The sequence below is a fragment of the Pipistrellus hanaki genome, assembly GCF_964339955.1.
Source record: "Pipistrellus hanaki genome assembly, chromosome: 11".
In the NCBI taxonomy this organism is placed as follows: domain Eukaryota; kingdom Metazoa; phylum Chordata; class Mammalia; order Chiroptera; family Vespertilionidae; genus Pipistrellus; species Pipistrellus hanaki.
This window is the reverse complement of record NC_140513.1, coordinates 4,618,705-4,634,667: the sequence shown is the minus strand read 5'-3', so window position 1 is coordinate 4,634,667 and position 15,963 is coordinate 4,618,705. Positions and strand designations below refer to the sequence as shown.

The following is a 15,963-nucleotide window of genomic DNA, read 5'->3' as shown; positions in this document are numbered from 1 at the left end:
CGCTATTGCACAAATAAACCTGTGGCAGGATCTGTAAAAAAAATAAATAAATAAAGGAAACCCTGGTGTTAGGAGGTTTCTAAAAGTTGTTAAATGGTCTGGTCACTCTACTCATAACAATGTCTTTCACCGTGTGTTTCCGGATGGAAACGGGCCATTTTCTCGATGCAGAGTCACTTTGAAGTGAAAATGGAAGCTTCAAGCAGCGCTTAGTTAAAACCCTTGGAGATGACCTCATAACTGCATTATTTTGCGGAAGTGGGGCTGTGGCTTAGGTTTCCAGATGGTTGAAGGCAAAGCTCGTAGCAGAACCCAGGATTTTGACTTTGCTCAAGTTAGGTCAACATACTCTGCTTCCTGCTATTACTGTACAGTATTACTGTAGATACTTCACCAGGCCCTACAATTTGGCAAGGTTGGCATTCCCATTGCCACATCTGTGCCCAATACCAACTCAGCTTTTCTTTTCTTTTTTTAAATATATTTTTATTGATTTCAGAGAGGAAGGGAGAGGGAGAGAAAGAGAGAAACATCAGTGATGAGAGAGAATCACTGACCGGCCGCCTCCTGCATACCCCACCCTGGGATTGAGCCGCAACCGGGCCCGATCGGCAATCGAAACATGACCTTGTGGTTCATAGGTCCATGCTCAACCACTGAGCCACTCTGGCCGGGCCAGCTAGCGTTTTAAGTCCCTCTGATGGTGCTCAGGAAGCAGCACTGACTGAAAGCTACCCTCTTGCTAAGTATGGGATGTGAAAGTCTCCACGCATGCCTAAAAGTAAGGCTTTGTTGTCTTAAAGACGCACCTTTCTTTGAAATAAATAAATTACAAAGGAAGAGCATACGGAGCTTCTTATCTGCTTTCAACTCTTGGCATGACTTCCTGGAGCTCGAATTTCCCAAGGTCAAAGGAGAAACTGGAGATGGCGGCTGCTCCGGTCCTGCTGCTGCTGGGGGAAGCTTTCCACATTCCATCAACCTGGCCTTGTGCCTTCTCTCCCCAGCCCACCCTCCTCCACTGGATCTGATTGTGACCATAACACACCCAGCCAACCACTTACAGTGCTGAGAAAGCGCTCAAAAGCCACAGAAATGCCAGTGGAGCGGGGAGGGGAGTGGGCAGAGAAAAGGTAGGTTAGAATTCAGTGTTTCCCAACCTTCTCTCATGATGAGAATCACCTGGTGGAGTTGTTAAAACACAGATTCCTGAATCCCAACTAAGAAGTGCTAAACTAGAATTTTTGAGAACATATAGGTAAAATTGCATACCTAACTTAGTGCTCTGTATATAAAATCTGTCTTAGAGCACTAGTTAAGTATACAATTTTACCTATATGTTCCCAAAAATTCTAGTTTAGCCCTTCTTAGTTGGGATTCAGGAATCTGTGTTTTAACAACTCCACCAGGTGATTCTCATCATGAGAGAAGGTTGGGAAACACTGGTTAGATCACCAAGAATAAATAAGCCCAAACTGAAGTCCTTGTCTGTAGGTCTGACACAGTGAATAGTCCTGTTAGTTAAAACCAGCCAGCTACAGTGCCCACCTTCGTCAACCTGTTGACCTTTTACATTTACTTTCATTTATTTATTTTTAAAATCTATTTTATTGATTTATTTACAGAGAGGAAGGGAGAGGGATAGAAAGTTAGAAACACCAATCAGCTGCCTCCAGCACACCCCTTATTGGGGATGTGCCTGCAACCAAGGTGCATGCCCTTGAACGGAATCAAACCTGGGACCCTTCAGTCCGCAGGCCGACACTCTATCCACTGAGCCAAACCGGTCAGGGCTACATTTATAGACAGTACATTTTTTCCCTTTTTTATTCATATCTCGGGTATATTCTTTTTGCTAGAGTCTCTTTTTTAACCTATATAACAGGTAAAGATAGTATCTGGTAAATAGTTTTATAGCTAAAAAATGCCTTTTTGTTTCTAAGAGCCAGCTTGGTGTAAACCATTTATTCTTTTTTTGTGTGTGTATGAAATGGAGTGGGGTTTTTAAAAAAAATAAATTCTTTATTGTTGAAAGTATTACATATGTCTCCTTTTCCTGCTAAACCAGTTATTCTGACACAGACTTCTCTGCCTGCCCTTCTCACCCTCAGGCAGCTGTTGGGTGGGTTTCACACCCCTGTCCTCTCTTCTCTCTCTGTCCTCCCTGAGTCCGGGGCAGGCAGCTGCTGAGAGCTGTTTGCATTCATTCAAACAGTCTCAGGGTTAGCCTGTGATTCTGAAACCACTTTGAAGAAACTGAAAACATGTGGTGTTACTTTTAGTGATGAGTCTGCCCATTCGCCTTTCCTGTGGAAGCAGGGGGGCCTGAGGAAGGGTAAGGCGGCTGCAGCTAGTGGTGTGGCTCCCACTGATCAGTTTTGGATCAGCTGAAAATATCCTGATCGTTTTAGGCGACTGGGTTTTTACACGCCAGCCTCAGCACCACATCCATCCCTGCCCCTTATTCTTGGAGCATGCTGAACTGAAGGAGAAGCAGGCTCTTACGCGAGCAGAAAAGGCAGCGATGTGGTCTCTTCTTGCTTCTGCCGGACTTCAGTTTACATGCTACACCTCGAAACCCTGCATTCAACCCAACTAAGTTTGGGTTGATTTTGTACACTTCTTTCTTTTAGATAGAAGGGAAAAAACCTCTTTGTTAGTAGGCATTGACCTTGAACCTGGGACTCGGAGGGAGACTGGCTTTTCACCACGAGTAAACAGAAGCCATGGAGAATCTTTTTTCTCTGTAATACATTACTCTTTCTCTTCCTCATCTACAGGAGTTTTTTTTCGGAGAGCTTTTGCCAAAGTTAGAATTTCTGGTTTTATTTCCTAAGATGGAAATAGATTGAGGATTTCCCTTTTTTTTTTTTTTTTAATCACGGCAGTCGTCATCTTCAATGCCTTGGTTTCATTTGTGCCAAATTAGATGCAGGTGCCCGGCTCCTCGTCATTGTCTGATTGTGGCCCGAGCCGCAGGAGGAGGGTGGTCAGTAGTCCTCCATTAGTTACATCCAGAAGCCCAGCTGCCAGAGGCTGCGCGGGCTCGCACGTAGCTTCAAAGCATTTCCACCCTCCTGTTGATTCATAGCAGAGAGGGGTGGTTGGTTACCTGCTGCAGTTATGCCTCTGAAATAATAAATCTCTACGTAACAATATTTGAAAGAGATCCTTCAAACTCGTGCTCCTATGCTGTCCCAAAAGAATTGAGAAAACAGGTACCCGCTTGAATATATTCAAGTTGACATCCAAAAATTTTGTTCAAAGTTTAATGACAGCAGAGATAGAATTGCTGGCATATGGTATATCTGCTTTAAATGTTTTTAATTGTCAGTTTGGGTTCTGGTTTTGCTCAAAACCTTGGTTTTGTAGATTTGACTCATTCAATTTATGGAAAGTGCCCTCCACGTAACCTAATTGGCCCAGCCAGTCTTCACTTTCAAATCGAATCAGCCTGGTTTGCTGTCAAATCAAACCTGGCTTCACTTCTCAGTTTTAAAAAAAAAGTAATAGCCGTCCCTTTGACAGCAGGTCTTCCGACGAGAATGATTCTGAGATAGACAGGTGGTAGGCAGTTACGGTACCCTGGTGGACGTGAGACCGGGAGCGTTGCCCCGGAGTGGGTCGTGCGAGAGCTCTCTGCCTTGTTTTATAAGATTCCGTGTGATGCTCTGGGCATTTATCCCCGGGGCAGCTCATCGGGTTAATTTGGAATGGTTCCCACCGGGGGTCCTTCCCAGTAGAACCTGTTTTCTCTGAAAAGTATGGAAGATCCTGTGAGTCTTATTCAGCATGTCTCTTATTTTCTAGATTCTTAGAAGGCTGGGCCACTTCTGCAGGTGACTAGCCCCCTATTACCCAGTTTCTGTGATGTTTATAAGCTCACCTGCAGGAGGGTTATATTGCCCACTCTGTCATTGGACATGGGTAGGGTTGTGGTATGGTAATTGCACGTAATCCACAGGAAGCTAACAGTCTGCTCAGTACTGCTGGTTTAGGTGATGCCGCGGTAACGAAAGAGACATTTACTGTATTCACCCTTGAGGAAATCAGAGATTCAAGAAAAAGGGGCTTTAGAATAAAAGTATTAGCCGAAACCGGTTTGGCTCAGTGGTAGAGCGTCAGTCTGCGGACTGAAAGGTCCCAGGTTCGATTCCGGTCAAGGGCACATCCCTGGTAGGGGGTGTGCAAGAGGCAGCTGGTCGATGTTTCTCTTTCATCGACGTTTCTATCTCTCCATCTCTCTCCCTTCCTCTCTGTAAAAAATCAATAAAATATATATTTTTTAAAAAAAAGTATTAGCAAAGTGTGCAGTTGCATGCGTTTCATTGACCTCTGGCTTAAATGGTGAACAGGGGAGATTTTAGGATAAATAAAACACCGTCTCTTTTTCCCTTAGTTTATTATTTTCTTTCTTCTGCTTGTACCCATCCTCTACACTGTAGCCTGGAAACCCCAGCCAGCAAGCTGGGGCAGTCATGGGCTCAGCTCATTTGTATAGATCTCCCAGGAGCCACTGTCCTTTGTCACCTAAGCCCAGTGTCTTGAAAACCATCGTTTTATATATTTCGCCTGCACGTTTAATTGTTGTTGGCAGGAAGGAGAATCGGTCCCTGTAACTCCATCTCAGTTTAGAACTCAGTTCTGTGTAGGAGTCCGTTAAATTAAAAGCCAGTAACCAACCAAATATGAGATTTCTCTTGTGTCTCCTCCATTTCACCAGATTTTCGGTGCATCAAAACAAGATTCATTTTCATGAAAGGATTACTTGTTTAGTTAGGGTTTTGGCTCTGGATGGGTTCTTAGTATTTTGAAAAAACAAAATTCAACCAAGTAAATTTGGAGATCTAGTTGGCTTTATTAAATGACCTATCTAGCAACTAGAAGGGCACTCTTCAATTTTAGTGTCTTTCCTGAAATACTTGTCACATATACAAGCTTAGAAATAAATGGCAGCAAACTATCCCCTTTCTTCTGCACCTTGCTTTTCTCAAGAAACGTGTTGGATTTTGTCAAATGCTTTTTCGGGATTGATGTGACTTTTTACCTCTCGATTTGTTTATGTGATGTATCACGTTGATTGATTTGCGGATATTGTACCATCCTGCTTTTCTCGTTTAGCAACATATTTTCAAATCATTCCTTAAGAGTGTTAACTTAAAAATAAAAGCCAAAGTGAGAAGCAACAAGTACCGTATTTTTCCATGTATAGATCCCAGGTTTGATTCCAGTCAAGGGCACGTACCTTGGTTGTGGGCACATCCCCAGTGGGGGGTGTGCAAGAGGCAGCTGGTCGATGTTTCTCTCTCATCGACGTTTCTAATTCTCTATCCCTCTCCTTTCCTCTCTGTGTAAAATCAATAAAATATATTTTTTTTAAAAGAAATCAATATTTTAAATATTTTGCTGATCTTCCTCTGAAGGCCTTCTTTTTTGGCATCTTAAGGAATTGTTCTTCCTGTTTTCTCCACTCAGTGGAGGAGGTCCAAATGGTCTCTCTGCGGCTCTATTTCCATGCTCTTTTGCATAGCTGATTACATTCATTTGAATGTTTCTGAGTAAGACAATGGCTTACCGGTATTTATCTTTTTATTTTTTTACCTTTTTACATGCTCAGAACGCTCTGGTCCCTGTTGCATCTGTGCACTCTCCACCTTTACCTCCAATTATAGCAGCAGCTGAGGTCAGTAACAATAAGGCCTGAGATTGGAGGAAGCCTGTTTGACAAGGTATGGGCAGCCACGCACCCACATGGCTCCCTCCTCTGCTGAGGCTGACTTCCATGCATAAGACGCCCCTCGATTTCCAGAAAAGAGAAAAAAATAATGTCTTATACATGGAAAAATACGGTATTTATTTGAGATCCAAAAGCTCAGCTATTCAAGAAGCACTGATTCAGGCAGAAACCCAAATAGTGAGCCGATTCAGAGGTAAAAGCAAAGGGTATTCATGAGAAAGGGAAGTAGCAAATGACATGAACAGAAGGAAGGATTTCTGTGGTACCAACAAGCCACGGAAGGAACGTCTATATCTACAGACAAGCTTACAAGCTAAGTCTAAGGTTGTCTTTAGTCTTCAGTCTGGTAGTCAGAACAAATAGTTGTTTGGAAGATAATGTTGCTTTAGGCCCGGTGTAGAGGTTAATTTGCCCAATTTTAACGTTACAAAGGTTTGAGGAGTCAGGCCTGCCAGGCAGTGCCTGGAAGGGGGGCGGGTAGCTCCACCTCCATTTTGAAGTGGCTCCATTTATATTATTTCTTTCAAGGTAGGTAAAAAGCTGCCTCATTGGGGGAAAAAAAAAAAAAAAGCTGCCTCATTCTTTTGAACAGCTGCATAGGGTTCCACTGTGTGGATGTGCCAAGATTTATCCACCCATCCCCTTTTAGAGCACTTTAAGTTGTTTGCAAACTTGTACTATTATAAACAAGGCTGCAAAAAATATCCTTATGTTTGGTCACATATATGTATCACACATATATCATATACATGGGTATGTAACTTCTCACGTGTGCTACTGTATCTACAGTATACACTGCTTACAGTGGAATTGCTGTGACAGAGGGTTTGTGCTTTTGAAGTGTTGGTAGCTGTGACTAACTTACTCTTCAAAGAGGTTACACTGATGTGCACACTCATAGCATGTGAGGTGTCAGTTCCTCATACTCTTCCTAAGATTTATTATACTTTTTTTATGTTATTTTAAAAAATAATGATTATGAACACTGTATCAAAAGGTCACCTTAGTGAGGGATGGCAGTAGTTGGTCCCTGTATTTATCTGCTAGTAAATTAAGAACCAGTTGAGACCGGTTTGGCTCAGTGGATAGAGCGTCGGCCTACAGACTGAAGGGTCCCGGGTTCGATTCCGGTCAAGGGCATGCACCGTGGTTGCGGGCACATCCCCAGTGGGGGATGTGCAGGAGGCAGCTGATCCGTCTCTCTCTCTCATCGATGTTTCTGACTCTCTATCCCTCTCTCTTCCTCTCTGTAAAAAATCAATAAAATATATATTTAAAATAAATAAAAGTATAAAAAGATTCTTTAAAAAAATTAATTAAAAAAAATTAAGAACCAAATGAGCAAAGACTAATTCCCTTGTATTCTTTTTTTTTTCTTTTAAATATATTTTATTGATTTTGTACAGAGAGGAAGGGAGAGAGATACAGAGTTATTATATAGAAACATTGATGAGAGAGAGTCATCGTTCAGCTGCCTCTTGCACACCCCCTCCTGGGGATATGCCCGCAACCAAGGTACATGCCCTTGACCGGAATCGAACCCGGGACCTTTCAGTCCCCAAGCCGACACTCTATCCATTGAGCCAAACCGGTTTCGGCTCCCTTGTGTTCTTAACAATTTACTCAGTCCAGTCTGCAGACTTACTCTGTGCCTGATTCTGGGTGCTAATGGTAGAAGGTCTGTGGCTTGGTCCCTGTCCCCAAGCAGCTCACATGCGCGGTGGTACGGGGAGGCATGGGAGAGGCAGCTGCTGATGTGTGTGATGTGCGTAGTGTTCCGCACGGTGGGAGAGAAGGGGATCACGAAGGAGGAGAAGCGTTGCCGGCAATCTTAGGAAGTGCCATCAGGGGCTCTCGATCTTGTAAAACTCGGTAGTGAATGTCACCCCAGAGCAGCCCAGTGGGGAGGAGGGAGCTGGGCTCTGGGGACGAGCTGGCGCTGGGTGCACTCGGTGAGCCTGTGGGTTGCCCTCGGCACCTCCCGCAGAAGTGCTGAGCTGCAGCAGGGACTCGCCGCCTGTGATTGGAGGGACGTTGCGGGCTGGGATAATGAACTTGGTAGTGTCGGCAGAGGTGATTGGCCGCGCCCTGCTGCAGTGAGAATGCAGACTGGATGCTCAGGTTCTCGCCGGGTGATGAGCAGGAGTTGAGCGAGGACAGATGAATAATTGGGAGCTCGAAGTTACTTCTGCCCCCGGGAGAAGTCTGTGGGGCTCATTGCTTTTAAAACGCCAAACGCTGGAGAGCCGTCCGCCTGCAGAAGGGAGTTTCTATTGAAGGAGCTCCAGCTGCTCCCTGCTGCTGCCAGCACCCGGCGGGCTCTGCCAGCGAGCTGCTTCTCAGGCCAGGCACGGCAGCAGGGCCAGCAAACCCGTGAGCAGGCTACGGCCCCTGCATGCAGAGCGGCAGCCGCACAGCTCCCCGGCCGGCCTTCCCGGCAGCGGTGTAGCCAGCGCCCCTGGTCCTGTGGTCACCTTCCTCCTGCCAGTGACCGCTCCCGCCGGCGACGCGGGAGGAAGCCGTGATGCTGCAGATGCTGTGGCACTTTCTGTCCAGCTTCGCCCCCGGGGCCGGGTGCCAGGGCTCCGCCGAGGGGAGCGACGCCGAAGCCAGAGGCACCCCAGCCCCTGCTCGGGGAGACCAGATGGCAAGCTTTTTGGGGAAACCAGACGGCAGGGTTGAGGCCACGGACAAGAGACCCACCATTCTGCTGGTGGTCGGACCCGCAGAGCAGTTTCCGAAGGTAATGGCCACCTCTGAGTTTAGGGACTGGTGTAGGGACATTTTTCCGGAAAAAGCCGGAGTGCGGGGAGGAAGTGAGGACTTACAAAGCGGTCAGTTTGGTATTGGGGGCGGGGGAGAAGTGTCAGGCGGTAAAGAAGCCCAGATCTTCAGCCGGGAACCTTTCTGTGGCCACTGCAAAAGCTTTATGGCCCTGTTCTGTCCACTTCGGTGTGGCCAGCAGGGGGAGGGAGGCTGAAGGCAATAGAAGACTTGCCTTAGGTTTGTCATTTTGGCTCCAGAAAGTCATTTGAAAGTAAAGGGCAAATGACTAGAGTGCGCCTTGTACCGTAGCGGATCTGAATGACTTAGGGATGAACGAGCTAAGTCAGCAGCAGAGTGGACCTTCGGAGCTGAGCCAAATAGCCTGAAGCTGGGCAGCGCCAGCCTCCCTGCATCCCGAAGGTCAGGCCCCTTGCCGGGCAGTGGAGGGCCGTGGCCGGTGCAGGGCCGTGGGTCCCAGAGGAAGGGAGAGGTCAGAGGAGAGGCTGGAGTTCCCAGGTGCAGAGGCCGGTGCCTCCCTGGGTTCTGGGGTCTGCTGAGTGCCAGGCCTTCCCTCTACCTGGTGCCCTGAATGTGGGGTTATCTCACCTGATCTACCCAACAGCCAGGTAAGTGGGGGAATCCCCATTTCATAGGGGAGGAAACTGAGGTGCAGAGAGGTTAAGTAATGTGCCCAGGGTTAAACAATTAAGGAGGGCTGGAGGTGAGATTTCACCCAGACCAGCCTGGAACTTCAGCCTGTATTGTCTCCCTTCCCCTTACAAAAGCAGTTTCCGGTGGGGCCGGCGGAGTTCAGGGTTAGAACGGAAAGCGCCGTCTGGCTGAGAGTCCTGCTGCAGTGGCCGTGACCTTGTCACTTCCTGAGCTTTGGTTATTTGGGGTCTGTTCTTCTTTCTCAGAATAAAAGTCAGCTAGAGAAGGAGGTTGTCCTGTGTCTGGCACACTGTAGATTCCTGAAACGTGTTCGTTGAATTGCTATGTTTTATATATGTTCGTTTTTCCTTTACTAAGTGGCAGGGACTTTTGATGCAATAACTTTAGCAATCTTTTTAAAAAATAGATTTTATTGATTTTTTACAGAGAGGAAGAGAGAGGGATAGAGAGTTAGAAACATCCATCAGCTGCCTCTTGCACACTCCCCACCGGGGATGTGCCCACAGCCCAGGTGCATGCCCTTGACCGGAATCGAACCTGGGACCCTTCAGTCCGCAGGCGGATGCTCCATCCACTGAGCCACACCAGTTTCGGCGACTTTAGCAATCTTTAAGATGAAGCATTGGGAAGAACTCTTAGACTGCAGTGAGCTGACCCTGGCCGGCCGGTCTCTGAGTGTGTCGTGTGCGTGCGGCGTGCTCCGAGAGGCACCACTTTCTGCCTTCGGATTGTTTGAGATGAGCTCAAAGCTGGCAGCGGCACTCTGTGTGTGTGTGTGTGTGTGTGTGTGTGTGTGTGGAACACTTATCTACGAACCAGCTTGCGTGTGGCCAAGGAAATAAGGGGCGGGCTGGCTCCCTTTCAAAGTCACCTACTTTTGCCTTTAATAATTAACTGCTCCATTTTCTAGACTCAGACTGGCACCTCCTGCCAGCCCTCTCCCAGGGTGGCCTGGCATCGGGACTCTCTGTTCCGAACAGCTTAGTGCGTGGCCTGCAGAGTCAGGAGTGGGGGCTGAACCAGAGCCCACTACCCTGGGCTGCCATGGCCAGTCTCCAGGCTCAGGAGGGAGACAGATCAGCTGGCTGGAGGGAGGGGGAGCCCAAAGCAGGAGATGGATCGGCGGTTTGGTTTGCTTTGAAGCAAGAAAGCCAGCGCCTCTGGGTGGGGTGGCTCTGAAAAGCAGGTGAACTGAGTATTGGGAAGCAGGGCGTTTCTGCAGCCCGGGGCCTTTTCCCTGCGCAGCTGCTCCTACGGTAGGCTTTGGGGTTTGCCATCACCGGCCGGCAGGGCCAGCCTCAGTTTCTCTCAGGAAGAGGCTCCCCAAACATTCTGGAAACCCGAGAAGATTCTGGTTCTCAGGCTTCTCAGTTTCCCGGCAGCACCACTTTGTTTGGCTCTCACTTCCGCTGTCTAAATATGTCTGCCGTGAGTCAGGCCCCTTTGAGTTTTATTGTAGGAACTGTTCCAGGCTCCCCTTTATCTTCGGCGGCCAGTTCCTCTGCTGCCTGAGCGGAAAGCCATTAGCTCGCAGGGGGAGGTAACCTCCGCGGCGTCCCAGCTTTCAGGTCCCGGGGGGCCGTCTTCTCAGAAGCCAGAGAATTCTGCTTATTGTGTGTCTCATTGCCAAGTGCAGGCAGGTTTCAGCTACACTGGGCTGTCATGGCAACCTGATCATCAAATGACACCGCGGCCGCCGCAGCGAATGAGGTTCCAGGGCCCGAGGGGTGGGTGGGGCGAGAGCAGCCGGATGCTGGCGGGGCTCCTTCCATATTAATATTTTGGCTTGGCCTGAGTCATCGCAGGGGAGGGGGAATGCTTTATGACCTAATGCCGCACCCCCTAAAGTATCCACCTGCCCTGGTCTTACTCATGGTATTTGGCGCTTACCTGGTACAGGAAGCACCTGTTTGTTGGCATGAAGCAGCGTGGCAGAACAGGGAAAGCTGCTTGTGGTGGCATTGACCGATGGGAGGGCCGGAAGGTGCTCTGGGAGGAACTGGGCTTTACAGAGAGGTGAATTCCACGGGCTGTAGAGTTGCTGTCATTGTTCCCCGGTGCTCATGGTTTCAGAGGAGAAGCACAAGTAGATCTGGGCCACAGAATTAGGATAAGAGGGCAGAGAAGAGTGGGTGGCAGGAGGGGAGACGGCCAGGCACAGGGGTTGTACAGAGCCTGCTGGTGTGAAGCATCAGGACCAAACGGAGCCCCGTCTTCCTCCTCACCTGTGTTTCTCACGTGTGTTCGGAAGCAGTAACGCAGATACATTTGTTGTTGTGGTCCCTAAGGCTAAGGTTGCAGCTTTCCCACACACCTGCCACCTTCCAGTTTGAAGGAGTTCTTTCTGCTTGGAGGGGTTCTCAGTGTCAGCCTGACAAGCTTTCTTTGGAAACGAATTTTGCATCTCCTTGCAGCGGTATCGGGTTTGGTTTGGGTGCTGGTAAATGGCTGCGGTAACGAGAGACAGGCCCTGTGAGCCTCAGCCCCACCATCTACAGACTCCGGGGCCTGGTCAACCTCTCCTGGCCTATTTGCTCATCTCCGAGATTAGGGGGTGACTCTGGGGCTTCTGTCTGTAAGTCCAGGGGTAAAGCATTAACTTGGACTCCAGGTGTCCGGAGAGCGAGAAAGAATCCCCAGCCAGTTTCTATGTAAAAATGGAGTTCTGGCCAAAACCGGTTTGGCTCAGTGGATAGAGCGTCGGCCTGTGGACCAAAAGGTCCTGGGTTCGATTCCGGTCAAGGGCATGTACCTTGGTTGCAGGTACATCCCCAGTAGGGCGTGTGCAAGAGGCAGCTGATCGATGTTTCTCTCTCATCGATGTTTCTAACTCTCTATCCCTCTCTCTTCCTCTCTGTAAAAAATCAATAAAATATATATATATTTTTTTTTTTTAAATATATATTTTATTGATTTTTTAACAGAGAGAAAGGGAGAGAGATAGAGAGCTAGAAATGTCGATGAGAGAGAAACATCGACCAGCTGCCTCCTGCACACCCCCTACCGGGGATATGCCTGCAACCAAGGTACATGCCCTTGACCGGAATCGAACCCGGGACCCTTCAGTCCGCAGACAGACGCTCTACCGCTGAGCCAAACCGGCTTCGGCTAAAATATATTTTTTTAAATGGAGTTCTGCATCTATAATAATAAAAGGGTAATATGCTAATTAGGCTGAATGTCCTTCCGGACAAAGCCGGGGCTGTGAGGGAAGCCTGGGTCCTGGGTGCTTCCAGCAGCAGTCTGGCACGGGAAACTCAGGAGGACAGGGAGCGAGATGCCAATTTAAGTCTGTCCAGTGAAGACATTCTATTGGACTTGATCATAGTTGCAAAATGAAAATAAGTTATAACCACTTTTAAAAACAACATTGGAATAGAATCAATGTTAACATTGTAAAATAATATCTTGGCAAACACATGCCTGATATCATTGATCTGTCAAGTAATGAGCTTTGTTATAGTCAGGGTAATTCCATTATTTTTTTCTAGAAAATAGCTGAACTTATTTGATTAGTGTTTTTTTAGCATATTTATTTATTTATCCATCTTCAATGAGGATATTTTTTCATTGCTTTTTAGAGAAAGTGGAGTGGAGGAAGGGAAGGAGAGAGGGAGGGAGAGGGGGGGAGGAATGAGAGAGAGACATTGATTGGTTGCTTCTCATAGGCACCAGGGGTGCAACCCGCAACCCAGATACATGCCCTTGACCTGGAATCATACCAGAGACCCTTCTGTGCGTGGCTGACACTCTAACCACTGAGCATACTGGCCAGAGCTGGTTATTATTTTAATAATTTTTCCTTAGACACTGAATATAGATTTCACCATATATATATATATATATATATATATATATATATATATATAATTGATTTCAGAGAGGAAGGGAGAGAGATAGAAACATCAATGATGAGAGAGAATCATGGATCGACTGCTTCCTGCACGCCTCCTCCTGGGCATGGAGCCCGCAACCCGGGCATGTGCCCTTGACCAGTTTCGAACCTGGGACTCTTCAGTCTGCAGGCCATCACTCTGTCCACTGAGCCAAACTGGCTAGGGCAGATTTCACTTTCATTTGGTATTGTTTTCAAATCTTTTCTTGGATTTGTCTTGTAAATAGTACATCATAAAACTCAATGATACAAACAGAAGAATAACCCCATGGAAATGAACATCTCCAGTTGACAGCTTATTGTCCAAGTATTTGCCGTTTTCGAATAACTGCAGTCATCATTGAAATGAGATACTTCAACAGGTCTGAGTAATTTATTTTTGTTTCAGAAGCAAATGTGAATAAATTAGCGAAGGAACATCAGCATTTTGAAATTCAGCCCTTTTATTTATAAACTAGAGGCTGAAGTTCTTGCAAGAGTAGGCCTTCCTTCCCCTGGCTGCCGCCGCTCTGGAAGGACAGCCAGTCTAATTAGCATATTACGTTTTTGTTATTATAGATGTGAACCTCCTTTAACATAAAAATAAGAATGCATTATTTTGTTGAGGTGGATGAGAGTGAGGTCTTAGAGGCCTGCCAGGCCCCATTCATTCATTCAGGAACTGCTTTTATCCAGCACCTTCCAGGGTCAGGGCAAGGGCTCCTTCCCACCGGGAGGCACAAGTGTGTGAAACAATAGCCTCCTGCCTTTAAGGATCCCAACAGTGAGATAAAAATAACCTCAAAGCAGGACGTTCTGGATTGGACAGCTGCAGAGACAGCTGAGTGTCATGGGATCTGAGTGGGAATCTGGATAGCCCTGAGCTGCCTCTGAATGAATGGGAGCCCAAGACCGTCATCAGATCTCTCTTAGAAAGGCAGAAATGTCATGTGAGTTAATAAAATGAAATCGGTTAATAAAATACTATGTAAGCTTCAACACCTTATTTTAAAACCCGATTTCCAAGTTCCTCACAAAAAGCTCATTAGCAAGTTAAGAAATTCCTTTCACTTTAGTTGATCTCCAAATAACAGCCCTCCGTTTTTTGATTCGGGCTATATTAGGAAGTGGCACATGGAGCAGGAACAGAGACCGGCTTTCTTTTCATCGCTGTGACGTGCACTCTTCCTCCGCATCACGAATCCCTGACTGTGGGGAAGCAGGGAGCTGGCGATTGCAGGCTGGCCTGAACAGGATCATCCTGAAATAAAAATAAAATCTGGACTTTCCAGGACCTGAGATTTTCCTCTCATCCTCACCCCCAGGGGCATTCTAGAGCAGCGTTACCCAGCAGAGCTTTCTGTGCTGGTGGACATGCTGAGTTGAGCGCATGCAGCTGTGGAATACTTGAGCTGTGGCTATGCCACCAGGAAACTGGATTTTTCATTTCATTTCAATTAATTTAAAGTTTAGCAACGTCCATGCTGAACAGCACAGTTCTCAGTGAGAAAGCTGCAGTGACATAGCGTGTCCCGTGTTCGGCGTGAAGCTGGGTTCTGAGGACCACCTCTGTGGGTCTCACTGAGCCCCGGCTGACCCCACATGGACGTTGCTGGGGAGTCCCTTAGCACATCGAACTTGTAGTCTGGAGTGTCCTCTTCCAGCATGTCAGCGCCGCAGTGCTGCGGGTCCCCCTGGGGAAGCCCGCATTGGGGGGGGGGGGGGGGGCCTCTGAGGTGCTCACATGGCGGAGTGGCCTGGGAAAGGTCCCCGAAGTGGGCCAGAGCTGTGCCCAGATCGCCCTTTGGCCAAGGCAGCCTGCATCCTGGGCTCAGCTCCCCTGCGGGTGAATGGGCCCAGGGTATGGCCGCTTCACGGATGGCTGGGGCCTCAGCCACCCCTCGCCCCACTTTTCCTCACAGCCACCCTGGCCCGCCGTCAGCGAGCATTGATTTAATCCCTGTCCGCTTCTTTCTCTGTTGGGAATGATTGACAGATGCACTGTGTGACGTGTTTGGGGACCTTGTGAACAAACAGGCCGGCGGCTGTTTGCTCCTTTGGAGGGTCAGCAGCCTGAGGGTGAAGGTCTGTTTGGACTCCGTCTGTCTTGGAAGAGTTAACTGGGTGCGCGGGTGACGTCAGTCCTGATCTTTCCGCCGCCTCTTGTGCAATCCGGGCTCTGTGCTGATTGGCTGCTGGCAGGGCTCAGTGGGCGGGCTTTTGCCAATGAAGTCAGAGGGCGGGGCTTGGGCGGCCAATGACAGCCGCGCCGGCTTATCTGGCCGCGCTCGCGGGCCGGCGGCATTCTCCGCTCCCGCCCAGGACTGCTCCGCGGTGGCAGCTGAGCCCGGCTCCCTCCCGTCAGCATGCTCTGCCTGTGCCTGTATGTGCCGGTCATCGGGGAGGCCCAGGCCGAGTTCCAGTACTTCGAGTCCAAGGGGCTTCCCTCTGAGCTCAAGTCCATCTTCAAGCTCAGTGTCTTTATCCCGTCCCAGGAGTTCTCCACCTTCCGCCAGTGGAAGCAGGTGTGTACGGGGTCAGGGCCAGGCCAGGCCGGGAGAGGCGGCGGGCATTTCAGCAGTGTGGGCTGAGCGGGTGGAGGAGGGCTGGCAGTGGTGACACCCGTGAAACGGGCGAGTTTCCCCCCGGTTGTCACGCGGGGACAGCCAGGCCACTTCACAGGAATGACTAGCTCTCACGTGACTTCCGTGGAAGGCTTGACTTCCCGGGAAGGCGCTGCGGGAGGAATGCCAAGGAATTTTCTTGCTGAGAGGTGGAAGGGGGCTCTGAGAAGGGAGGTGCAGGCCAGCCGCTGCGGGCGGTTTCTCTGAGCTGGAGGGAAGGGCCGGGAGGACAGGAGGGGAGGCAGAGGCTCCTCAGTGGAGACCCGGGCTGGAGCTCAGGCTGTGAGGGG

General features: G+C 48.6%; 1 protein-coding gene across 7 annotated transcripts in view; it reads left to right on the top strand.

The window, feature by feature from the left end:
• Positions 1-15,963, top strand: part of SLC25A25 (solute carrier family 25 member 25) — a 31,854-nt gene that overhangs the window by 6,267 nt on the left and 9,624 nt on the right. The window contains exon 2 of one of the 7 annotated variants that reach the window (XM_084899911.1): positions 15,488-15,574. The exons of 2 other annotated variants lie outside the window; for them this stretch is intronic. In XM_084899911.1, coding sequence (XP_084756037.1) covers positions 15,488-15,574 — 87 coding nt within the window. Of the gene's footprint in view, positions 1-7,871; positions 8,481-15,315; positions 15,575-15,963 lie in introns of those variants that run through there. 4 more of the 7 variants (XM_084899906.1, XM_084899908.1, XM_084899909.1 and 1 more) reach the window with 4 other exon arrangements.